This window comes from Dendrobates tinctorius, unplaced genomic scaffold (assembly GCF_039654945.1).
Source record: "Dendrobates tinctorius isolate UK_male_01 unplaced genomic scaffold, ASM3965494v1 ptg000011l, whole genome shotgun sequence".
NCBI classification, from domain to species: Eukaryota; Metazoa; Chordata; class Amphibia; order Anura; family Dendrobatidae; genus Dendrobates; species Dendrobates tinctorius.
In genome coordinates, this window is record NW_027361679.1 from 40,759,237 (window position 1) to 40,781,789 (window position 22,553).

The 22,553-nt window shown below is 40.6% G+C and overlaps 1 protein-coding gene across 7 annotated transcripts in view; it reads left to right on the top strand.

Moving 5' to 3' along the window:
• The window catches only part of MAPK10 (mitogen-activated protein kinase 10), a 367,409-nt gene that overhangs the window by 269,553 nt on the left and 75,303 nt on the right, over nucleotides 1–22,553 (top strand). For 5 of the 7 annotated variants that reach the window (XM_073541533.1, XM_073541550.1, XM_073541560.1 and 2 more), the window contains exons 7-8: nucleotides 9,539–9,704; nucleotides 14,857–14,928. In XM_073541533.1, coding sequence (XP_073397634.1) covers nucleotides 9,539–9,704; nucleotides 14,857–14,928 — 238 coding nt within the window. The remainder of the gene's footprint in view (nucleotides 1–9,538; nucleotides 9,705–14,856; nucleotides 14,929–22,553) is intronic. The other 2 variants (XM_073541540.1, XM_073541530.1) reach the window with 1 other exon arrangement.

Genomic DNA, 22,553 nt, shown 5'->3' on the forward strand with positions numbered 1-22,553 from the left:
AGGCGGGCACGGCTTGGAGACACAGGACAGGCGGGCATGGCTTGGAGACACAGGACAGGCGGGCACGGCTTGGAGACACAGGACAGGCGGGCACAGCTTGGAGACACAGGACAGGCGGGCACGGCTTGGAGACACAGGACAGACTGGCGTGGTATGAGAAGGGACATATTACACAGGTGCACCCTGACTGCATAAGAACCAGAGAGTTCAGGCGCTGCCCCCCTATGCACACAGTCCGGAAACATGGAGAGCAGAGGCACAGAGCTGGCAACAGACAGAATTCACAGCATGGCTTGAAGCAGAAAGTAAGTTGGTGTGCGGGGGATGGGAGGCCATGCAGTGATGCCAGCAGGGTTGTTACATTCAGGTACCTGAATTGTACCCAAACTTCAAAAAGAACCTGAACCCCATTGAAAACAATGACGACCCAAACTTTTGAGCTGGATAAAATTCTCTCTCTCCTTCACCTGTAACTCCAAACATTGCAACGGACTTCCTGGAGAAGTCTGTGTTTGGCGTTTTCCACCGGACGCTGTCCGGTATGAACCCCGAGGGTTCGCTCATCTCTGTTTAAGATTTGTCCTGTCAAAGGGGTGTGTCCTTACACAGTATGTGTCTGGCTCCACTGATTGGACAGTATCAGAGTGTGTCATGACACACCCACAACTAGTGACACCAAGTTTCAATTCATTCTTGGGTTTCTAAGAGGAATAACAGAGAGAACAGCATTCTGATGCTTCAGAATTGGTCATTTATGAAGATTAAAAATATTCCTAAATCAGACTTTTGAGAAAGTTTGACATTTTTTTCAATGTTCATTACACTTTTAGTGTAATGAAGAACATGTAAATAAATGGGTTGTCTGATGAAAACAAGTTATCACCTATGCATTGGACAAGTGATAACTTGCTGATTGGTGGAAGTGCGACCAATGGGACCTGCACTGATCAGTAGAATGGGGAATTTTTATGTTTTACTTTTATCTTTGACTTAAAATACACACACATATACAGTATATATATATATATATATATTTATATTATATATACTATTTTTTATTGGGTGGGGTTATGACTTTTTGACCACCTTTTAATTTATGGGTTTTTTTGGTACCAAGCATGAACAAAGGACAATAAAACTGTATTTTTTAATTATTTTCTTTTTTACAGTGCTTGACATAATTGACATGGTAACTTTATTCTGCTGGATGACACAATAATGGAGACATCCATTTAAAAAAAAAAAAAAAAGTATATATATATACCGGGTGAGTCATAAAGGACGGACGTTTTTAAACTAATCATAAAATCGTTAAATATTTATTAAATATAAATGTATTCACAGATTTGGTTACGTATACTAATAGCATTTGACAAATTCAAGTGTGGAAAACAACATCTGCCATGTGGTGGCCATTATCAGTGATGCATTTCCAAAGGCGTTCTTGGAAGTTGGCATCAACACGTTCCAACACAACTCTGTCGATTTGGGCAACTTCCACTCGAATAGCTTCCTTCAGTTCTTGTAATGATCGAGGCTTAAGCTTGTATACACGTGATTTGAGGTGACCCCATAAGTAATAATCGCACATGGACAGGTCTGGGGACCTAGGAGGCCAATTAATATCGCCAAACCTGGAAATGATGCGACCAGGGAAGAGAGGGCGAAGAACGTTCATTGTTGCTCCGGCTGTGTGGGCCGTTGCCCCATCTTGTTGAAACCACACACTAGAGATGGGGATATGTTGCCGTCGTAACTCAGGAACAAAGAAGTTATTTATCATGGCGATATAACGTTGTGAGTTCACGGTAACAGTATTGCCATTATCGCCTTCGAAAAAGTACGGACCGATCACGCCATATTTGCCCATAGCGCACCACACCGTTACCTTAGGGCTGTGCAGCGGTCGTTCATGTAATTCTTTCGGATTTTCATAGGCCCAATAACGGCAGTTCTGCTGATTAACCATGCCATTGACATGGAAATGAGCTTCATCACTCATGAATAAAATAAGGTTGTCGTTTTGCTCAATAATTGCTTCCATCTCATGTGCGAACTTCAGTCGCGCTGCGTAATCCCCGCGCTCCAACTGTTGCACAATGGCCAATTTATAGGGGTGGAAATGCAGGTCTAAATGCAAAATACGCCTTACTGTACGATTACTGAGGGCAAGTTCTAAAGAATGTTTCCGAGCAGATCGACTCGGACTACGCAGCATGGCTTGCCTGACGCGTTCCACATTTTCAGGGGTACGTGCCGTTCGTGGAGCCCCCGGTGGTCGTTTGTTCATTAGTGTACCTCGTGTACGGAGTGCTTCAACCCAACGTAGGATAGTGTTACGAGCGGGAACAGCTTGATTTCTGTGAATATTGAAATGACGCCGAAACTCACGCTGAACGGCTGTGATACACTCATTATTCTTGACAAAACTGTCGTACGCAAAAACGCGATGTTCTATCGTCCACGGCACCATAGCTTAAACTGAAACTAAAATAAAAACAATGCTTTCACCTCACAAACATAACCCCGCCTCCCGCACATCTCTACCTCCACCTGGTGGTGAGTTATAGCCACTTCAAATACATCCGTCCTTTATATTTAACGATTTTATGATTAGTTTAAAAACGTCCGTCCTTTATGACTCACCCGTTATATTAGCTGAAGAGCCCGGCGCTGCCCGGGCATAGTAACTAACTGTGGTTAGTTATAGCAAATTATAATTATCCTCCATCCCATTGTCCCGTGCCCATATACCCATCATACATATCCACGATCCCATAGGCCCGTGCCCATATACCCATCATACATATCCTCCATCACATAGTGGAGTGCCCATATACCCATCACACATCCTCCATCCCATAGTCCCATGCCCATATAGCCATCACACATCCTCCATCCCATAGTCCCATGCCCATATACCCATCATACATATTCGCCATCCCATAGTCGAGTGCCCATATACCCGTCATACATATCCGCCATCCCATAGTCCCGTGCCCATATACCCGTCATACATATCCTCCATCCCATAGTCCAGTGCCCATATACCCATCACACATCCTCCATTCCATAGTCCCGTGCCCATATACCCATCATACATATCCTCCATCCCATAGTCCAGTGCCCATATACCCATCACACATCCTCCATCCCATAGGCCCGTGCCCATATACCCATCATACATATCCTCCATCCCATAGTTCCATGCCCATATACCCATCATACATATTCGCCATCCCATAGTCGAGTGCCCATATACCGATCACAAATCCTTCATCTCATAGTCCCATGCCCATATACCCATCATACATATCCTCCATCCCATAGTCCAGTGCCCATATACCCATCACACATCCTCCATCCCATAGTCAACCATTATGACATCATGATGAGCGCCGGGGCTTGCAACCTATGACGACATGGCAACCATTATGACATCATAGTGAGGGGTGGGGCTTGATACACACTCACTTTTTCCCCATTATGTAGATAGGGGCAAAATTGTTTGGTGAATTGGAACGCGTGGGGTTAAAATTTCGCCTCACAACATAGCCTAGGACGCTCTCGGGGTCCAGACGTGTGACTGTGCCAAATTTTGTGGCTGTAGCTGCGACGGTGCAGATGCCAATCCCGGACATACACACATACATACACACACTTGAGCTTTATATATTAATTATATATATATATATATATACACACAGTTGTGGCCAAAAGTATTGACACCCCTGCAATTCTGTCAGATAATACTCAGTTTCTTCCTGAAAATGATTGCAAACACAAATTCTTTGGTATTATTATATTCATTTAATTTGTCTTAAATGAAAAAACACAAAAGAGAATGAAGCATAAACCAAAACATTGATCATTTCACACAAAACTCCAAAAATGGGCCAGCCTAATACTTGGTTGCACAACCTTTAGCCAAAATAACTGCGAACAACCGCTTCCGGTAACCATCAATGAGTTTCTTACAATGCTCTGCTGGAATTTTAGACCATTCTTCTTTGGCAAACTGCTCCAGGTCCCTGATATTTGAAGGGTGCCTTCTCCAAACTGCCATTTTTAGATCTCTCCACAGGTGTTCTATGGGATTCAGGTCTGGACTCATTGCTGGCCACCTTAGAAATCTCCAGTGCTTTCTCTCAAACCATTTTCTAGTGCTTTTTGAAGTGTGTTTTGGGTCATTGTCCTGCTGGAAGACCCATGACCTCTGAGGGAGACCCAACTTTCTCACACTGGGCCCTACATTATGCTGCAAAATTTGTTGGTAGTTTTCAGACTTCATAATGCCATGCACACGGTCAAGCAGTCCAGTGCCAGAGGCAGCAAAGCAACCCCAAAACATCAGGGAACCTCTGCCATGTTTGACTGTAGGGACCGTGTTTTTTTCTTTGAATGCCTCCTTTTTTCTCCTGTAAACTCTATGTTGATGCCTTTGCCCAAAAAGCTCTACTTTTGTCTCATCTGACAAGAGAACATTCTTCCAAAATGTTTTAGGCTTTTTCAGGTAAGTTTTGGCAAACTCCAGCCTGGCTTTTTTATGTCTCGGGGTAAGAAGTGGGGTCTTCCTGGGTCTCCTACCATACAGCCCCTTTTCATTCAGACGCCAACGGATAGTACGGGTTGACACTGTTGTACCCTCGGACTGCAGGGCAGCTTGAACTTGTTTGGATGTTAGTCGAGGTTCTTTATCCAACATCCGCACAATCTTGCATTGAAATCTCTTGTCAATTTTTCTTTTCCGTCCACATCTAGGGAGGTTAGCCACAGTGCCATGGGCTTTAAACTTCTTGATGACACTGCGCACGGTAGACACAGGAACATTCAGGTCTTTGGAGATGGACTTGTAGCCTTGAGATTGCTCATGCTTCCTCACAATTTGGTTTCTCAAGTCCTCAGACAGTTCTTTGGTCTTCTTTCTTTTCTCCATGCTCAATGTGGTGCACACAAGGACACAGGACAGAGGTTGAGTCAACTTTAATCCATGTCAACTGGCTGCAAGTGTGATTTAGTTATTGCCAACACCTGTTAGGTGCCACAGGCAAGTTACAGGTGCTGTTAATTACACAAATTAGAGAAGCATCACATGATTTTTCGAACAGTGCCAATACTTTTGTCCACCCTCATTTTTATGTTTGGTGTGGAATTATATCCAATTTGGCTTTAGGACAATTCTTTTTGTGTTTTTTTTCATTTAAGACAAATTAAATGAAGATAATAATACCAAAGAATTTGTGTTTCAAAAATTTTCAGGAAGAAACTGAGTATTATCTGACAGAATTGCAGGGGTGTCAATACTTTTGGCCGCAACTGTATACTAGCTGAAGAGCCCGGCGCTGCCCGGGCATAGTAACTAACTGTGGTTAGTTATAGGAAATTATAATTATCCTCCATCCCATAGTCCCGTGCCCATATACCCATCATACATATCCACGATCCCATAGGCCCGTGCCCATATACCCATCATACATATCCTCCATCCCATAGTCGAGTGCCCATTTACCCGTCATACATATCCTCCATCCCATAGTCCCGTGCCCATATACCCATCACACATCCTCCATCCCATAGCCCCGTGCCCATATACCCGTCATACATATCCTCCATCCCATAGTCCAGTGCCCATATACCCATCACACATCCTCCATCCCGTAGTCAACCATTATGACATGATAATGAGTGGCAGGGCTTGCAACCTATGATGACATCAGCGTCGCCATGGCAACCATTGTGACATAATGAGGGGCGGGGCTTGATACGCACACACTCCATCCCATGGTCCAGTGCCCATATACCCATCACACATCCTCCATCCCATAGCCAACCATTATAACATCATAATGAGCGGTGGGGCTTGCAACCTATGATGACATCAGCGTCGCCATGGCAACCATTATGACATCATAATGAGGAGCGGGGCTTGATACACACACACTTTTTCCCCATTATGTAGATAGGGGCAAAATTGTTTGGTGAATTAGAACGCACGGGGTTAAAATTTCGCCTCACAGCATAGTCTAGGACACTCTCGGGGTCCAGACGTGTGACTGTGCCAAGTTTTGTGGCTGTAGCTGCGACGGTGCGAATGCCAATCCCGGACATACACACATACATACACACTTACATACATACTGTACATACACACGCTTGAGCTTTATATAATAGATATATATTAGTTTTGTGCAATAAAATCCTTTTAAAAATTAAAATCCCTAACTTTTCATTTTTCCGTTTACAGTGATGTGTGAGGACTTGTTTTTTTTGTGTAATGAAATGTAATTTTGTTGGTGCCAGAGTGGCATAAATAGGACTATTTAAACACTTTTTGTTTCATAGTTTGTGAGGCAAGATGAACAAATACAGAAATTATGCCAAACTTTTTAAAAATATTTAATGACATTCACTTTCTGGGACAAATAATGCTATAGTTTTATAGGATGCTGCTATACCAAATGTGTGTCATTTAATTGAGGTTTATTTTTTCCACAAATAAAAAAAATTTTATTATTAAAACTGTGAATTCAGTTTTCCTATTATCTCATTTTTATACACTTAAAATGATTTTACATTTTTTTACAGTACGTATTGAACCTTCAGTTGCATTAAGGCTGTGTGCCCACGTTGCGTTTTTTTAAGCGTTTTTGAAGCGTTTGTGCCGGATCAGACGCTTCAGAAACGCTCAAAATAAGCATCCTATTAATTTTAATGCATTTTGGCCTTTTTGTGCCAATTGATGCGTTTTTTTCCGCATCGGAAACGCTTAGCGGCTAAAACCACAGCATACTCATTATATTCCGCTTCAGTCCACGTTTTTAGCAGTTTCCTATGAGTCCAGAAGACGCGCGGAAAAAAGCGCATCAAAACCACGTGGTTTTTGTGCAAAAAACGCGTTGAAAAAAACACGCGTTTTCTGGGAAGAAGTCCGGTTTTGTATTAGTTTGTAAACACAAACGTGGGCACATAGCCTAATAGTACACTGTACTACTTCTCTAATGCAGTGCATTAAATAGCCTGTCAGTTTTATACTAACAGCCTATTAGAACATGCCTCCGGTGGGATGTAATAAGCCTTTGAGCTACCTCCGGTCCCCGCACACGCAGCTAGTGTATAGCAATGTATTATAGCAGGCTCCAGCTGTAGTTGACACTGGCACAATTCCTTTGCGGATGCCTTCCCTGCGACGTTATTGTGGTACACTACTTGCAATCCTGATGAACAGTTATGTCTATTTGTGGGAATGAGTCCAAGAGGGTTTCCCGTATTAAAAATCATGGCTTCAGAATTAGAACAGCCACATATCTGTCTTACGGTAGGTTTTTCTTTTTCTGTGGACTCCGTTTAATGTTCTATACATGCATTTCTAGGTCACAAGTATTTGTTCTGTAGGAACAAATGTCAGCATTCTTAACCCCTTTCCGACATTGAGCGTAATAGTAAGCCCACGTCGGAATCTCACCCTTTGATGTGAGCCCACATCTTTCCTGGCACATGTCAGCTGTTTTGAACATGTGCCTCTAACAGCCGCGGGTGGAATCGTGATCCACCCACGGCTGTTAACCTGTTAAATGCCGCTGTCAATCTCTGAGAGCGACATTTAACTCGCCCTTATCGGAAGCGCGCCAGAAATCCCACCCATCGGTGACCCCGTGGCTCCTGATTGCGGGTGACCAATAGGTTGGCATGAAAAACAGAGGTCTCCAGCAGAGGTCAGCGCTCATAGCAAGTATTTCTGCTACACACAGGTAATCTGATCATTGCCTGTATGTAGCAGAGCCGATCAGACAACTGCAGCTTCTAGTCCCATAGAGACTATTGAAGCATGCAAAAAGTAAAAAAAAAATGTTTTTAAAATTTTTAAAAAATGAAAAGTTTGAATCATCAAATTATGTTTTTTTTGGTCGCCACTATTTTGCAATAACGGGCAATCAAGAGATTAGATCATATCTACACCAAAATGGTATCAATGAAAATGTCAGCTCGGTGCACAAAAAAATAAGCCCTCACCCAGCCCCAAATCATGAAAAATGGAGACGTTACAGGTCTAGGAAAATGGATCCTTTTTTTATTTTTTACCAAAGTTTGGATTTTTTTTTCACCACTTAAATAAAGAACCTAGACATATTAGGTGCCTATGAACTCGTAATGACCTGGAAAATCATAATGGCAGGTCAGTTTTAGCATTGTGACCATGGTAAAAAAAAAAAGTGTGGAATTGCACTTTTTTTGCAATTTCACCATACTTGGAATATTTTTTCTGTTTTCCAGTACACGATATGGTAAAACCAATGGTGTTGTTCATAAGTACAACTAGTCCCACAAAAAACAAGCCCTCACATGGCCATTTTGACCAAAAAAATAAAAAAGTTATGGCTCTGGGAAAAAGGGGAGCGAAAAACGAAAACAAAAAAACGAAAATAAACGAAAATACCTCTGATCGTTAAGGGGTTAAAATTCAAGCAAATGGTTCGCACACTGGGATGTGTATGCTTTGGTTGTCCACTATAAGGGCATTGCGGGACGCTACAGATTATAGCACCCAGCAATGTCCATTTGACTGGGTGCCATCAGCCTCTCCCTGGGCAAGTGCAAGCACCCAATACTATACATAATACCAATAAAATGGATGTAAAATGTGGTGTCTGAGGAAGTACAGTGCTCATGACAAGATGAGTGTTGAGCCAAAGCAAATACATAGACAGATATGACCTAAGATACAGGGCAAAGATGGAAAGTAAAGCTGGGTAGAAATCTATGAAGCAAGACTAAAGTTTTGATTTAAAACAAGGAGAAAGCTGTGTGTGTTGACTTGTCCTTAAACCAAACTTTGGACCTGGTGCTCGTAAAATAAGATGCAAACATGTATATAGGAAGAAAAAGTAGTGGCACTCACTCACTTAAAATCCATTGTCTTCATTCATAAAATCATTTTTAAAGCTGGCTGCAGAAAGGGAAGTAGCATATGTGGGGGACGACTGGTGCTGGATTCCAGGACCGGTAGAAGCGCCGGAAAGTGTGAAAGGATCGTCGTCCCCCCACATGTGCTCCTTCCCTTTCTGCAGCCAGTTTTAAACCTGTTTTTATAAATAAAGACATTGGATTTGAAAGGACCGGTGAGTGTCACTACTTTTTTTTCCTATATACAAAAAAGTTTTGATTAATATAATTGAAAAAGAAAAAGATTGGATCGGTATGAACAGTATTTCATCTTTGTACGAAAACCCTTTTTTTCCCCCAAAACAAGATCTGGATCTTAGTCTGAGTTGCGTGACTATTAGAAAAGCTGCAGTAAAGAATATAAAGGTTTTCAGGCAAATACGACTGATACATGACATGCAGCCCAAAAAGGTAATTAAAGAGTATAAGCTTGGCTACATTTTTAAAACACAAGTATAGTATAGGATAATATCAATTTCGAATAATGCCTAATTTGGACACTATAATTACTGTAATTCTGCTCAACCATTTGAACAGAGGTTTAATTTCACGTGTGAACGTCTCAGTTTTTGTAAACGTATTCATGTTTCCAATGCAGGACTTAAAACCAAGTAATATTGTTGTGAAGTCAGACTGCACGTTGAAGATCCTAGACTTTGGCTTGGCAAGGACTGCCGGCACTAGCTTCATGATGACTCCTTATGTAGTAACGCGTTATTACAGAGCACCAGAAGTCATTCTCGGAATGGGATACAAAGAAAATGGTAGGCCTTACCTTAGACTCGATTGTTAAACACCGTGTTTTTAAATACAATAAAATGAAGACAAATATATATGTATCCACTAAATTCATTTACGTATGCTTAATACATCCAGAAGGAAAGTCTAATTATCGAGTCTTCATAAACAAAGGATTCTGGGAACAACTTTAGATCTGACTTCTTAACTCTGCCTTTTCCTGTTTCCACGTCTTAAAGAGAAAACGTTTTAATTTTCATTTCATAAATCAATAGTACACTTGAAAATAAGAAACTTTCAAATATATCTTATCAGAGAAATCTGCTTCTTTCTCCTTCCGGACTGATCAGTCATTCTCAAAATTGTCATTTCACAAGTAAAATCTGTATCCAGTGAAGACAGGAGATGACAGTCACTACCGGTAAGATTCCCTGTAGACAGGAGTGAGGAGCTCTGCCTCTAGCTCCTCCCTCCTTTCTGCCCCTACCTTCTACAAAAGAGTCTTTTCAAGAGCAACTGTCATCTCCTAGCTCAGTAATATGACAATGTGTAGTCACTCAATACGGATGTAACCCATGAATTTCAGAATTTGAAAATGAAAAATCAGTCCTGGAGAAGAAAAAGCAAATTTGTCTGATAAGATATATTACACAGTTGCTTATATTCATGTGTACTACTAATTTATGGAATAAAAATTAAAATGATGGTTATACTTTAATGACCCTGTTTCAGCTCTTTACTTTGGATCTGACTCGTTAAAAAGGATTTACGTTGATGTTGCTATTAAAGCCTAAGTCCAATCAAATCCTAATATTCACCCCAAAAATCCATTTTCTCCTTACCTTTTTGTCTAGGAGTCTGAGATATACATTTTTTTAGTGGAGTTATCACAATCTAGAGCTGATTTTACTGCCCATGTAAGCAAGACCCATATGTCAGTTTCCTGGAAGCTCGTGAGTGTAATACAAGGGGAAGAGGGATAATGGGGTTAACTTTAGGAAGCAAAAAAATTCTATCTAGCAATTAGGGGCATGGAGTACATTATACATTTCTTTAGTCTGACGCCCAATATGGTTCCTTTTTGGTAATACCATCTATAGCAAAATGTAGTTGTAGTGCTTGGGCAGTAAATAAGAGGCTGTTCATATTCAATATCGATAGCAGATGGAAGCTCTGAAGAGAAAAAAAATCTAGAGACTCTATTTCCTAGAAAAATAAATTAGTGTTTAAAACTATTAATGTATAAAAGCTTAGAAATTAGTTTATAGGCACTTACTGTACATGTATTTACAGTTCTACAGTGGCTTGCAAAAGTATTCACCCCCCATTTTCCGTGTTTTGCTACTTCACAGCCTGGAATTTCATTATTTTTTTGAGGCTTTGTATCAGTTTAATATAAAGAACATGCCTATAACTGTGAAAATTTGGTTTTCCTTTTATTGTGAAAAAAAACGACAAATAGGACAAAAATAACTGAAAACTTCAGTGTGCATAACTATTCACCCTCCGAAAGTCAGTACTTGATAGAACCTCCTTTTGCGGCAATTACAGTTGCAAGTCACTTTGGATAAGCCTCTATGCGCTTTCCACATCTTGTCACTAGGACTTTTGCCCATTCCTCTCTAGGCAAAACTTCTCCAGCTCCGTCAAGTTAGATGGTGGTTTCCTCTGGTGAACAGCAACTTTCAACTGACCACAGATTCTCAATTGGATTAAGGCCTGGGTTTTGACTAGGCCACTCCAAAACAATTATACCTTTCTCCTTAAATCACTCAAGTGTTACTTTAGCAGTGTGCTTTGGGTCATTGTTTTGTTGGAAGATGAACCTCCATCCCAGTCTCAAATCACTGTCAGACTGAAACAGGTTTTTCTCAAGAATATCTCTATTTCGCACATCTTTCCCTCGACTCAGATCATTTTCCCTGTCCCTGGTGACAAAAAAGATCCCCACAGTATGATGCTGCCACACCATGTTTCACTGTGGGGATGGTGTTATTGGGGTGATGAGCTGTGTTAGTTTGGTGCCAGACATAACGTTTACCTGGGTGGCCAAAAAGTTAAATTTTGGTCTCATCTGACCACAGCACCTTCCTGCATACATTTGGTCAGTCTCCCACATGTCTTTTGGGAAACTCAAAACGAGCATTGCAATTTTTGTGTGCATGTAAAAGCTTTTTTGTGACCACTCTTCCATAAAGGCCACCTTTATGAAGTGTACAGCATATTGTGGCCATATGAACAGATATTCCAGTCTCTGCATGGGAACTCTGCTGCTCTTTCAGCGTTACCTTTGATCTCTGTGCTGCCTCTTGATTAATGCTCTCCTTGCTGAGAATTTTGGTGCAGGGCCCTTTCTTGGCAGGTTTATTGTGACACCATGTTCTTTCCATTTGGTGATAATGGATTTGACGGTCCTCCTGGGGATCATCACAGATTGGTATATTTCTTCATAAGGCCTGTTTCACACATCAGTTTTTTGAAATCCGTCAAAATCCGCTGTTGTGCAAAAAAAAACGGATCCGCCATTTTGCTTGGCGGATCCGTTTTTTTTCCCATTGAGTTGCATTACCGGCGGATGTTGTCGGATGGCCATCCGTTCGATCCGTTTTTTTGCGGATCCGCCAAAATTTTGGCATCCGCCGACATGCCTGAACCGAGCATGTAACGTTTTATCGTCGGCTGGATCCGCATTTCACATTGCGCATGCCCGGAGGATTTGCCTTTCTTGGAAATTTAACCCTAAACTCTGTTCTGGCGGTAAAAAATTCTCTCTCTCTCTCTCTTCCCCAGGCAGCAGTTCCTTTAAAATTCTTCATTCCACGGATCCGTTAAAATAACGGTCCGGTGACAAACGTTGTCATGAGTCCAAGAACGGATTCGTTGTCCGCCATTTTAGCGGATTTTAACTGAAGCAAAAAACTGATGTGTGAAACAGGCCTAAGCCAACCCTGACTTGTATGTCTCAGCAACTTTGTCCCTGACTTGTTTAGCAATCTCCTTGTTCTTCATGCTGTTGTTTGGTTAGTAGTGCCTCTTTCTTAATGGTGTTGGAGCCTCTGTGGCCTTTCAGAAAAGGTGTGTATATACTGACAGACCAAGTGACATGACACTTAGATTTCACATAGGTGGATTTACCTTTCACTAAGCATGTGACTTATGAAGGTAATTGCTTGCACCAAAATTTTTTAGTGACATTATTGCAAAAAGAGTATATACACATGTACAAGCCTATTTTTACTTATTTGATCCCTTAAGTTTAATTTATGCCAATATGAAAAGCCAAGGGGGGGTTGAATACTTTTGGAAGTCACTGTATATGCTAAATAATAAAACATTTTAGATCATCATTTAGCCACCCACAATGCTGGCCCCTGGTCATTGGGTGATTTACGTTAACTGTATTATCTTTTCAATATTTTTTTTATATCCAGAGCTATGTGAATTTATACATAAATATTATTTTCAGTCAGTTATTATTTGATATTTTAGATCTATTTAGTTTCCTTTTTTAATATCATGCCATAGATATTTTGAGCACCATAATGTGATACTAAATAAAAAAATGCAATTTTGAAGAAAATTGCTTTGGTCTTATCATAACACACTTTTTTTAGTCTAACAACATCCATTATAATTTAATTCAGAAAATGACATTTCTTTATTAAGATCTTTTCACATCCATCATATTACTAAAGCTTGTCTTATTTTCTGTCATCTTTAGTATTTCCATTCTGAGAGATTTTACCTTATCCCCATCTGTACAATTACAAGGTGGCATTTAAAATCTGTTCACCTATTTGCTAAAATGGGTAATTTTGGTTTACAAAATGCATTTGGTTTAAACTGCTATTTTTGCTTTTTTAATTTGCTTATTAAATTGAAATGATAACCATAGAAACATTTATGAAAATTAACTCACAAGAAAAAAAAAAAAATCTGCAATATTTAGTATCCAAGAGTTTCTAGGCATGAACCCTGCCACCCCATTCAATGTCTATGACTGAGAAAAAAAGCCAGTTGCAGCACCACTGCTCCATTGAAAGATATCCTTACTGTTGGGGGGCTTGGATGTTCTAGGAATCAAGGTCACTTTAAGACTGAAAGTGGGCGGTACAGTAGTCTCTGCCAAATCTCTTTAAGGACAGACAACTAACCTGTAATCTCCTTTGTTCCGTGTGCCAGGCCACAGAATCTATGGTTTTCCAATGTACCCAACCTCTAATTTCCCCTACTGGTTTGATGTGTGTGCGTTGTGACACTAAGAGTTTATGTCATGCCACTGCTTCTCAAACCATGTCGGACATAAACTGTGCCATGTGATAGTTAGCTCTGTTCCTAGCTCTCTTTCCCCTGTTTTCCAGTGTGACAGAGCATTCATTTTTCAACTTTCAAAACTGACGAAACATCTCTAAGATTACAAAAACGAAATCAGATGGATTTGAGTAGGCATGAGCAGATTACTTTGTGAAAGCCCAGACCACGGTCCAAGTCAGTGCTCTCGGACCATGGACAGGAGGGGCATGAATTGCCTTACTGTCTGAATCCAGATTTGGCTTCTGATTAGCCAGGCTGTCAATACGTTACCTATATACCCCATAGATGACATCATGCCAGACCGATTAATCAAATGCCGTGCTGGGGAACCGGAAACCCATGGAAAATCATGCCGAGAGAGCATAAACCTGGGCCATAGACAGGGATTGCGCAAGCTATCCTTGCTCATCTCTAGTTCTGAGTCATTACCTCTAGATATGTCACCATTGAAAGATAATCTACATAGACATTACAGAAAACAATACTTTCATTTTTAAGATAAAATACATTTAGATTAATACTTGCCAGTGAAAATGCTTTACTGTATGATGCCCGTTCGAGTTTAACATCAGGTTTCTTCTCTGGTTCCTAAAGAGCGTTTGTTTCTGAACCGCCATAATGTCCTGTTTCTTGGAGACTTATTTTAAAGCAGATGATTTTCTATCTGTATGTTTTTTCATGTGCATCACTTTTCATAAATGTTCCTAAATTTAAGCTTTTTTTTTATTTGTGAGGGTGGGGATAACTGCATTTTTACGCATTTCAATTTGCACTTTCTTCCACATGCTTAAGGAAGTTATCTTCCTAGCTAACCTTGCCTTTTCCTGTTTCCATTTCTTAACGACCTTGTTTCTGCACTTCTAGTGGATATATGGTCTGTGGGATGCATTATGGGAGAAATGGTCCGCCACAAGATCCTCTTTCCTGGAAGGGACTGTATCCTTGTACTATTCTGGAGCTTCATGAAAACATACCTTCCAACTTGCCTATCTTACATGTCTTATTGTTAACCACCATACCTGTTGTTATTACTAACGCTTCTCCCTATTATTATTTTTGTGTTTAAAAAAAAAAAAAAAATTTGTCTTACATGCCCATGAGTATACAGGTGTAAAATGTTCAATTGGTTCAAATTCAATTTTTATATGTATTAGTGCTAAAGTAAAATTACATTTTGATATTGCGTCTCAACTCAATGAAAACCTTTTGTACTGATACCCACTGCATGTGTGCTACTAGCTTTGTATGCCTATATACTACAGGGTATTGTAATCTATAATTTCATGCTTGTGTTTAGAGCATAGATTCTACTAATCTTGTCATTTAATATCTCATTTAGGGATAGATCATCTAAAAGTATCATGAAGGACGTTTGATATTTTTTAATTTCCTGTAATCTCTAATTGTATACTTCTTTGGGTCCTAAATGGGGGAGACAAGCATTGGAAAAATGTTTTACATATATAAAATGGAATACATGTGCACTTTATTTTTTCAAAACCATAAATGCCTTCTCAATCCATGTTTGACTCCAGTATAATAATAACACTTATACTCACCTCCGTTGCCAGCACCATTGCTGTTGCTCTCCACTTTCTCTGAATTTATGTAATACACCTGAAGGTGGGGAGAGTAATGCAACTGCTGATTGGCCACAGGGATTTCGTGACGTAATAACATCACGCAAGCCCAGGAAGAGCTGACTGATGTAACTGGAACGGCGCCTTCTGAGTATAAGTCTTATTGTTTTGATGCAAACAGAAATTGAGAAGGGGTTGTCCGAGTAGTGGACAATCCCTTTAAAGGAGTTGTTCAGGACTATATAATTTTTTTTACTATGAACCTAAGAGCTGTCAGGCAAATAGTTGCAAACTACCTGCCTGTTGTGCCCAGCTCCGATCTCATCGATTCAGTGGCTTCCACTGATATCACATTGAGAGAGCAGCGGCTTCTCAACCACTCTGCTTTGTTGACGCGGCATGACTGCCGACGTCTTCCTTTATGACAGCACTGATGCCATGTTGCCAGAGCAGGCCGGAAGAACAAGAGCGGCTCTGTTGACATGGAGCAGCTGAATCGTCAGCAGGAGCTGTCGGTGACTGAGCAGAACAGGCCAGTGGTTGTCTCTGTTAGCAGCTAGCTGCCTGTTCGTTTTTAGAACCATAGTAAAAAAATATATATATTACCCATGGTTAAACTCTAACCTTTTCAAGGCCAGGCCGTTTTCCTCCCTTCCTGACTAGCCATATTTACCGGTTTTATCATACACGTGCTTTTAACAGTTCTTAAAAAAATTTCATTCGCAAATTAAAGTAATGTTTGGCTCTTTTTTCACAATACATGGATCTTAATTTGTACATAATTATATTCTTTTTCGGTTGTTGCCGATATTGAGACAAAATATAACTAAAAAAACTAAATACATGTTTTGGGTTTTTTTTTTCATTTTTCTTTTTTTCTACAACCATAAGGAACCACAAAAAAAAGTTTCAAATTGTGTTTCCCCTTCTGTAGAAATTACTATCATATATTGGACATATTTTTTTTCGATGGGGGCAAGGCTAGAATTAGCTATTTGGATTGACAGTGTCTTTTTTAAGTTTTCTTTTATTTATTTTTCTATTTTTTTCCTTTAGTTTGTACACTGTTACCTTTCTAAGGTCTTATAAGCCATTTGTAGAACATTTGAACACTTTAATACACTTGTTTTATTGCTGATTTCCCCTGTAATTGGAGATGATATATTTGTCCCAGTTACTGTAGAAAACCAGTATCTTCTCCGCACAGCAGAGCTAGGGCTCAACAGCTCCTGTTCTCTCCCGTCACTCAGAGATCACATGATCTCTGGGTCCACACGAGAAAGCATAGTCAGCGCTTCCAGAATTGTATACCTAGCGCTTGCTCAGCCCTGTTTTTATATAGCAATCGAGAAGGTAGATATGGTAATAAATCCCATCGGCCTCTGCAGGGAGTCTGGCTCTATACCTCCAATGTCATGCAGCAGCTTTATTATGCAGTGACTGTTTAGAATATTACTGCAGAGTAGAACTGGGACTGACGTTTTTAGTCTATGAGTGGTCTTGAAACAGTTAAAGAAATTATCCTATCAATTTATTTAAATTATAGGTTGAATTATACATGATTTTTAATAAATAGCTGGTCAAAGCATTCTAAAACAGAAACCTGAGTGAGTAGTCTGGAACTAGCCCTATAATAGCAGTCAGGCTTCGTGGTCGAGACAGCCTTAATACCAGCAATCTGGTTGTGTAGTCTAGACCTCTCTATATAACTGCAGTTCGGTTGTGTAGTCTGGACTTCCCCCTATAAGACAGCTGGTTGTGTAGTCCGGTCCAGTCCTTATGACAGTGGTCTGACTGTAATCTAGGCCTCCTCCTAGCGCAGCAGTCTGGTCTTTATCATATAATAGCGGTATGGCTATGTAGTCTAGACTCCCCTCTGTAACAGCAGTTTGACTGTATAGTATTGACATTCTCCTATAACAGCTGTCTGCTTGTATGGACTGGATTCCCATCTGCTTATAATGGCAAACCATTCTTATAGTCAGTGCCTACCACCAATACCACCTCTCTAGCTTTGTAGCTTATACCCCACAATAAAAGCAGTCTGGTTGTGCAAATCTGGATGAACCCTGCAACAGCAGTCTAAAAATGTAGTCTGGACCTCCCCTTATAACAGCAGTCTGGCTGTGTATTCTGGATGTTCCCCAACCACAGCTGTCTGGTTAGGTTGTCTGAATCTCCCCCTATGATAGTATTCTGGTTGCGTAAATTGGACCACTACCTTTGACAGCAGTCTAGCTGTGCAGTCTGGACCCCTGTAGCACCAGTTTAGCTTTGAAGTGTGGAAATCTGAATATACCTGCAGTTTTTTTGTGTGTTTTAGATCTTTCAATGTCAGCACTGTGGTTGTGTATTCTTGACCTTTTTTCTACTACAGCAGTGTGGTTGTGTAGATTAGCGCACCACCATTACCGCAGTCTGAACCTTTTCTTATACCAAAAGTCTGGTTGTGTTGTATGGATATCATGGTATACCAGCATTCAGGTTGTGTAGTCTTGAGCTCCTGCTCAAATGGAGCAGTTTGGTTATGGAATCTAGATCTCCACCTATAACAGCAGTCTGGTTGCGCCGTCTGGACCTGCTACTATAACGGCAGTCTGTATGTCTACTTTGAACCTCATCCCATCACAACAGGCTGGCTCTGTAGTTTTAAAACCTTCCTATAATAGCAATATGGTCATGAAATCTTGATCTTTCTTTATTAGAGACATGCCAGTATTCTGGACCACCACATGTAACAGCAGTCTGGCTAGAAGTCTTAACCTTTCCTTATAACAGCAATCTGGTTGCGTAGTCACGGCATCCCGCTATAACAACAAGTCTGGCTGTGAAGTCCGCACTTTTAAAGCCATCCTCCAGGTGTAAATATCATAGTACATGTAACAAGGTGTGGAATTATGAAAGTTTCTAATCTAGAATTAAAAAATAGATCTAAATACCACTGTCAATCATTGGCTTCTATTGACCTCCATCTCCCACTCGCCATAATATCTTACCATGGCAACTGGGGCCTGCTGAAGGCCTCCTCACTGACATTGGTTCTCCTATGAAGCGTAGGAAGATATCAATTCAACTGCAAACGTCAGTATTGCATTGTTGCAGAATATAGTATAAGCAGTCAGTTCACGAATTCAAATTCCTTAAGAAGAATAAGAAATAATGAAAAAATACTATATAGCGCCATTAATTCCACAGCACTTTTACACACATTAATATATATCTATAAGTTTAACTTCCTCCCATTTTCCAAGTAAGGCTAGTTTCACACTAGCGTTTATTTCCTGCAGCGCACGGCGCCGCTAAGCCCCGCCCCCTCCCGGCTCTCTGCCCGCCCCATCCGGTCATCGGCGCCTACTAGCGCACATGGATGCTTGCGATGTGCGCACCCTATCTTTAGCATAGGGTGCGCAGATCGTGCGCTGGCCGTGCGCTAGTAGGATTTTAGCGTGCGCTGCGCACTTTTGAAGGTGCGCCGTTGTGCGCCGAACGCAGCATGTTGCATTTTGGCGCGCACGGCGCACCTTCAAAAGTGCGCAGCGCACGGCAAAATCCTGCTAGCGCACGGCCAGCGCACAATCTGCGCACCCTATGCTAAAGATAGGGTGCGCAGATCGCAAGCGCCCATGTGCGCTAGTAGGTGGCGATGACCGGATGGGGCGGGCAGGGGGCGTGGCTTAGCGGCGGCCGTGCGCAGGCCGTCGCTGCGCTATAAAGCACAAATGTGAAACCGGCCTTAATAATATGAGGAAATAAAAAAAAAACATATTTCATCTTGCCATGTTGAAAGAAAACAGATATGCATTTTTTTCCGTCGCTGCACTTCATCCGCAAAAAATATACCGTACTTAAAACTAGGACTACAAGACAACGTGTTGCTTCCTATGGCTGGGCTTCATTGGAGACCGTCATTTTTACTATATGCAGCAATGCTGCGGTATTCCTGTATGTAGTACAAGTAATCAGATGGTCGCAGGTTCAAGCTTTTTAAGGGGACTAATAAATATAGTAAAAAAAAGTTTTTGAAAAATGTCAAATTTTAAAAACATGAAAGTTCAAATCACTACACATTTTCCCCATTAAAAATAAGGCAAACAGCATTTTCTTGAAAAAGACATATATGATATTGCTGCATCCAGAAAAGTCCAATCTATCAAAATATAAAAATTAGTAACTCAATTGGTAAACAGTTTAAACAAAAATAAAATGTAAAACACCAAAATTGCGTTTTTTTGGAAGCTTCAGTGCCACAGAAAAATGCTGTAAGAAGCAATTGAAATGTCATATACTGTATATGCCAAACCAGTATCAAAAAAAATCATCTCACTGCGCAAAAATAAGCCCTCACACAACTCTATTGGCTGAAAAAGGAAACATTATGTGTCTTGCAAAATGGCCGGTGGACACCGCATCTGGGGGCACGTTTGCCCCTCTCCTATATACTGATAAGCTCATTACCTTAGAGAGATTATTCTCCTCAACGCTTAAAGCACCATCGTCCTTTCTGATAGATGCCTATAAGCTCTACACAATCTATATACCACACGTAACTGAAGAAGGTCACATTGACCGAAACGTCTTTTTTCGTGTACTACAATAAACCGCCTTACAAATACCTTTAAGTTGAGTGCTAGGTTCATATTTGTTGCAAAATGGCGACACGATCAAATAGTTTCTTTTTTCAAATTTCAGTCTCTCGTGAGTTTGAGCCCTCACAATATACGTCGTAAAAACAATTGCCAAAAATCAATGTGGGGATTGTGTTTCTTTTGCAATTTCAATGAACTTAGATTTTTTTGCCCATTTTTCACTACAGTGTGTGATAAAATGAATGGTGACATTTAAAAGTACAGTTCGTCCCTCAAATAAACCAAAATTTATGGCACTTGGAGAAAGGGAGGAAAAATGGAAAGTGGCCATTTTGGGAGGGAGTTAAAGCCATATTAGTGAGTGGCTAGTGAAGAGGTTTGGGGTTGAATATCAGTGGTTCTACTTTCCCTATTTCTTATTTTATTTATTCCTTCATAAACTTAAAGCAGTCTACCGAAATAATTTGGGAAAGCCCGTTTAGAAAGATCTACCTTCTCGTCATTAGTGTATTTTTTCGTCGTAGTTAGTTCTTTTTAGGCCACATTCACACGTTCAGTATTTTTCCGTAGTATTTTAAATCAAATCCAGGAGTGGGTGATAAATGCAGACGTGGTGACGTGTTTCTATTAGGGTATGTGATCACGATCAGTAATTGCTGCGGATTTTGACGATGCGTATTTATGCAGTGCCAGATGTTACAGCGTAGTGGATGGGATTTCTAGAAATCCGATGTCACCCGCAGGCACCGATGCCTGCGGATCACCCACGGAGACGGACATGTGGCGCGTCTTTCAGGACTGGAGCCTGTCAATTTCCCTTGCGGAGACCCTAGTTTCCGCAGCAGAAATGCAACCAATAGAATATATTGGACATGGTAAATCCGCACGGTTCAGTGAACACATGTGGATTTACCTGCGTTCAATAGACGGCAGCGCTTTAGACCCAGCGAAAATACACTGCGACCAAAGCGCTGCTTGTTCCATATCATGGGCACATAACCTTATACTTTTCCTCTGATTGTTCCACTCCTGATTTTGGCTTACAAATACTGAGGTAAAATACTGACCAAATACTGAACGTGTGAACGTGGCCTTAAGGTACAAATGAAAGCTACATTTACACTGAAAGATAATTATGAATGTATGTTCTTAAAAATTCTCATTTCACGATTATTTTGCAGTGCAATCGATCACCTTATGAGTGACCAAAATGTCGTTAATAGGATGAAATGATCTCATGTATTATTATTTTCGGCCGTGCATTGTCCTGTGTAAACAGGTCTCGTACTGCTGAGAACAATGGCAGCTTATGTGCACTGAGCGATCTATTACAGATCGCACATCGTTTGCTTTGGCGATCTTGAGTAAACATGCTTTTAGATGACCACCGATCGGCAAAGTTTTACTAGTCGGTGGTTGTATCATATTGGTCCATGTAAACGGACCTTAAAGGGAATCTGTCAGCAGGTTTTTGCTACCTAGTCTGAAAGCAGAATAATGTAGGGACAGATATCTTGATTCTAGGATAGTGTCACTTAGTTTACTGGGTGCAGCAGTTGTAATGAAATCATTTTTTTTTGTGCTGCAGATGTGCTCTGAAAGCCGAATTCTTTATAACCCCGCCCACACCTTTTTCTCTGTGCATTGTATATTGATAGGAAGCTACAAACCAGTGGTGGAGACGGGGTTACACAGAGCAGGAGGACTAGTAGGTACAAGACACCTGTTCCTGTGGTGATAATCTCTTGCTGATAAAACACTGATTTTATTGAAACAACAACACACAGCCTAGTAAGTGACACATGGCTGGAATACTGTTTTCAGCCCCTACATTATATGGCTCTCAGAATAAATAGCTAAACCTTGGTGACAGATTCCCTTTAATTCTCCTTGGTAAAATAACTGTTCCCTGCACAATCTCGCCCAGAGTAACTCTTTATGCTTCTTTACTGTCTTATTATTCCTTTGCCTGAAGTAATACAGTCAGTGGTTTCTATGATTAGCAGGCCTTAATTGTAAGCTTAGCATTAAGAGCATTAGGAAACACTTGCGAGGTTCCTCAGATAGACGGGGTCATTGCTGTTCTTTTTCTAAAGGTCCTATGATATTAGGTGCTTCGCAGATTCCTGACAGTGTTACTCTCTTAACATTTTCTTCTTCAGCAGGTCACAGAAAGCGTAACTACTGTTCTTCCTGTCCATTGTCAGAGTATCAATCATTCTGCAGTCTTCTAGCCTCATTAGTTTTCCTGTCATAGTCACAATAGGTTGGAAGGTATGTATAAGTCATAGCAGCAGATGATTAGAATAGAAGGGAAAACTACAAATCAGTCTTCTGGAGTAGAGATCAGAAAATGACTTTTTATATTTATGTCTACACTAAAGTCATGATTTTT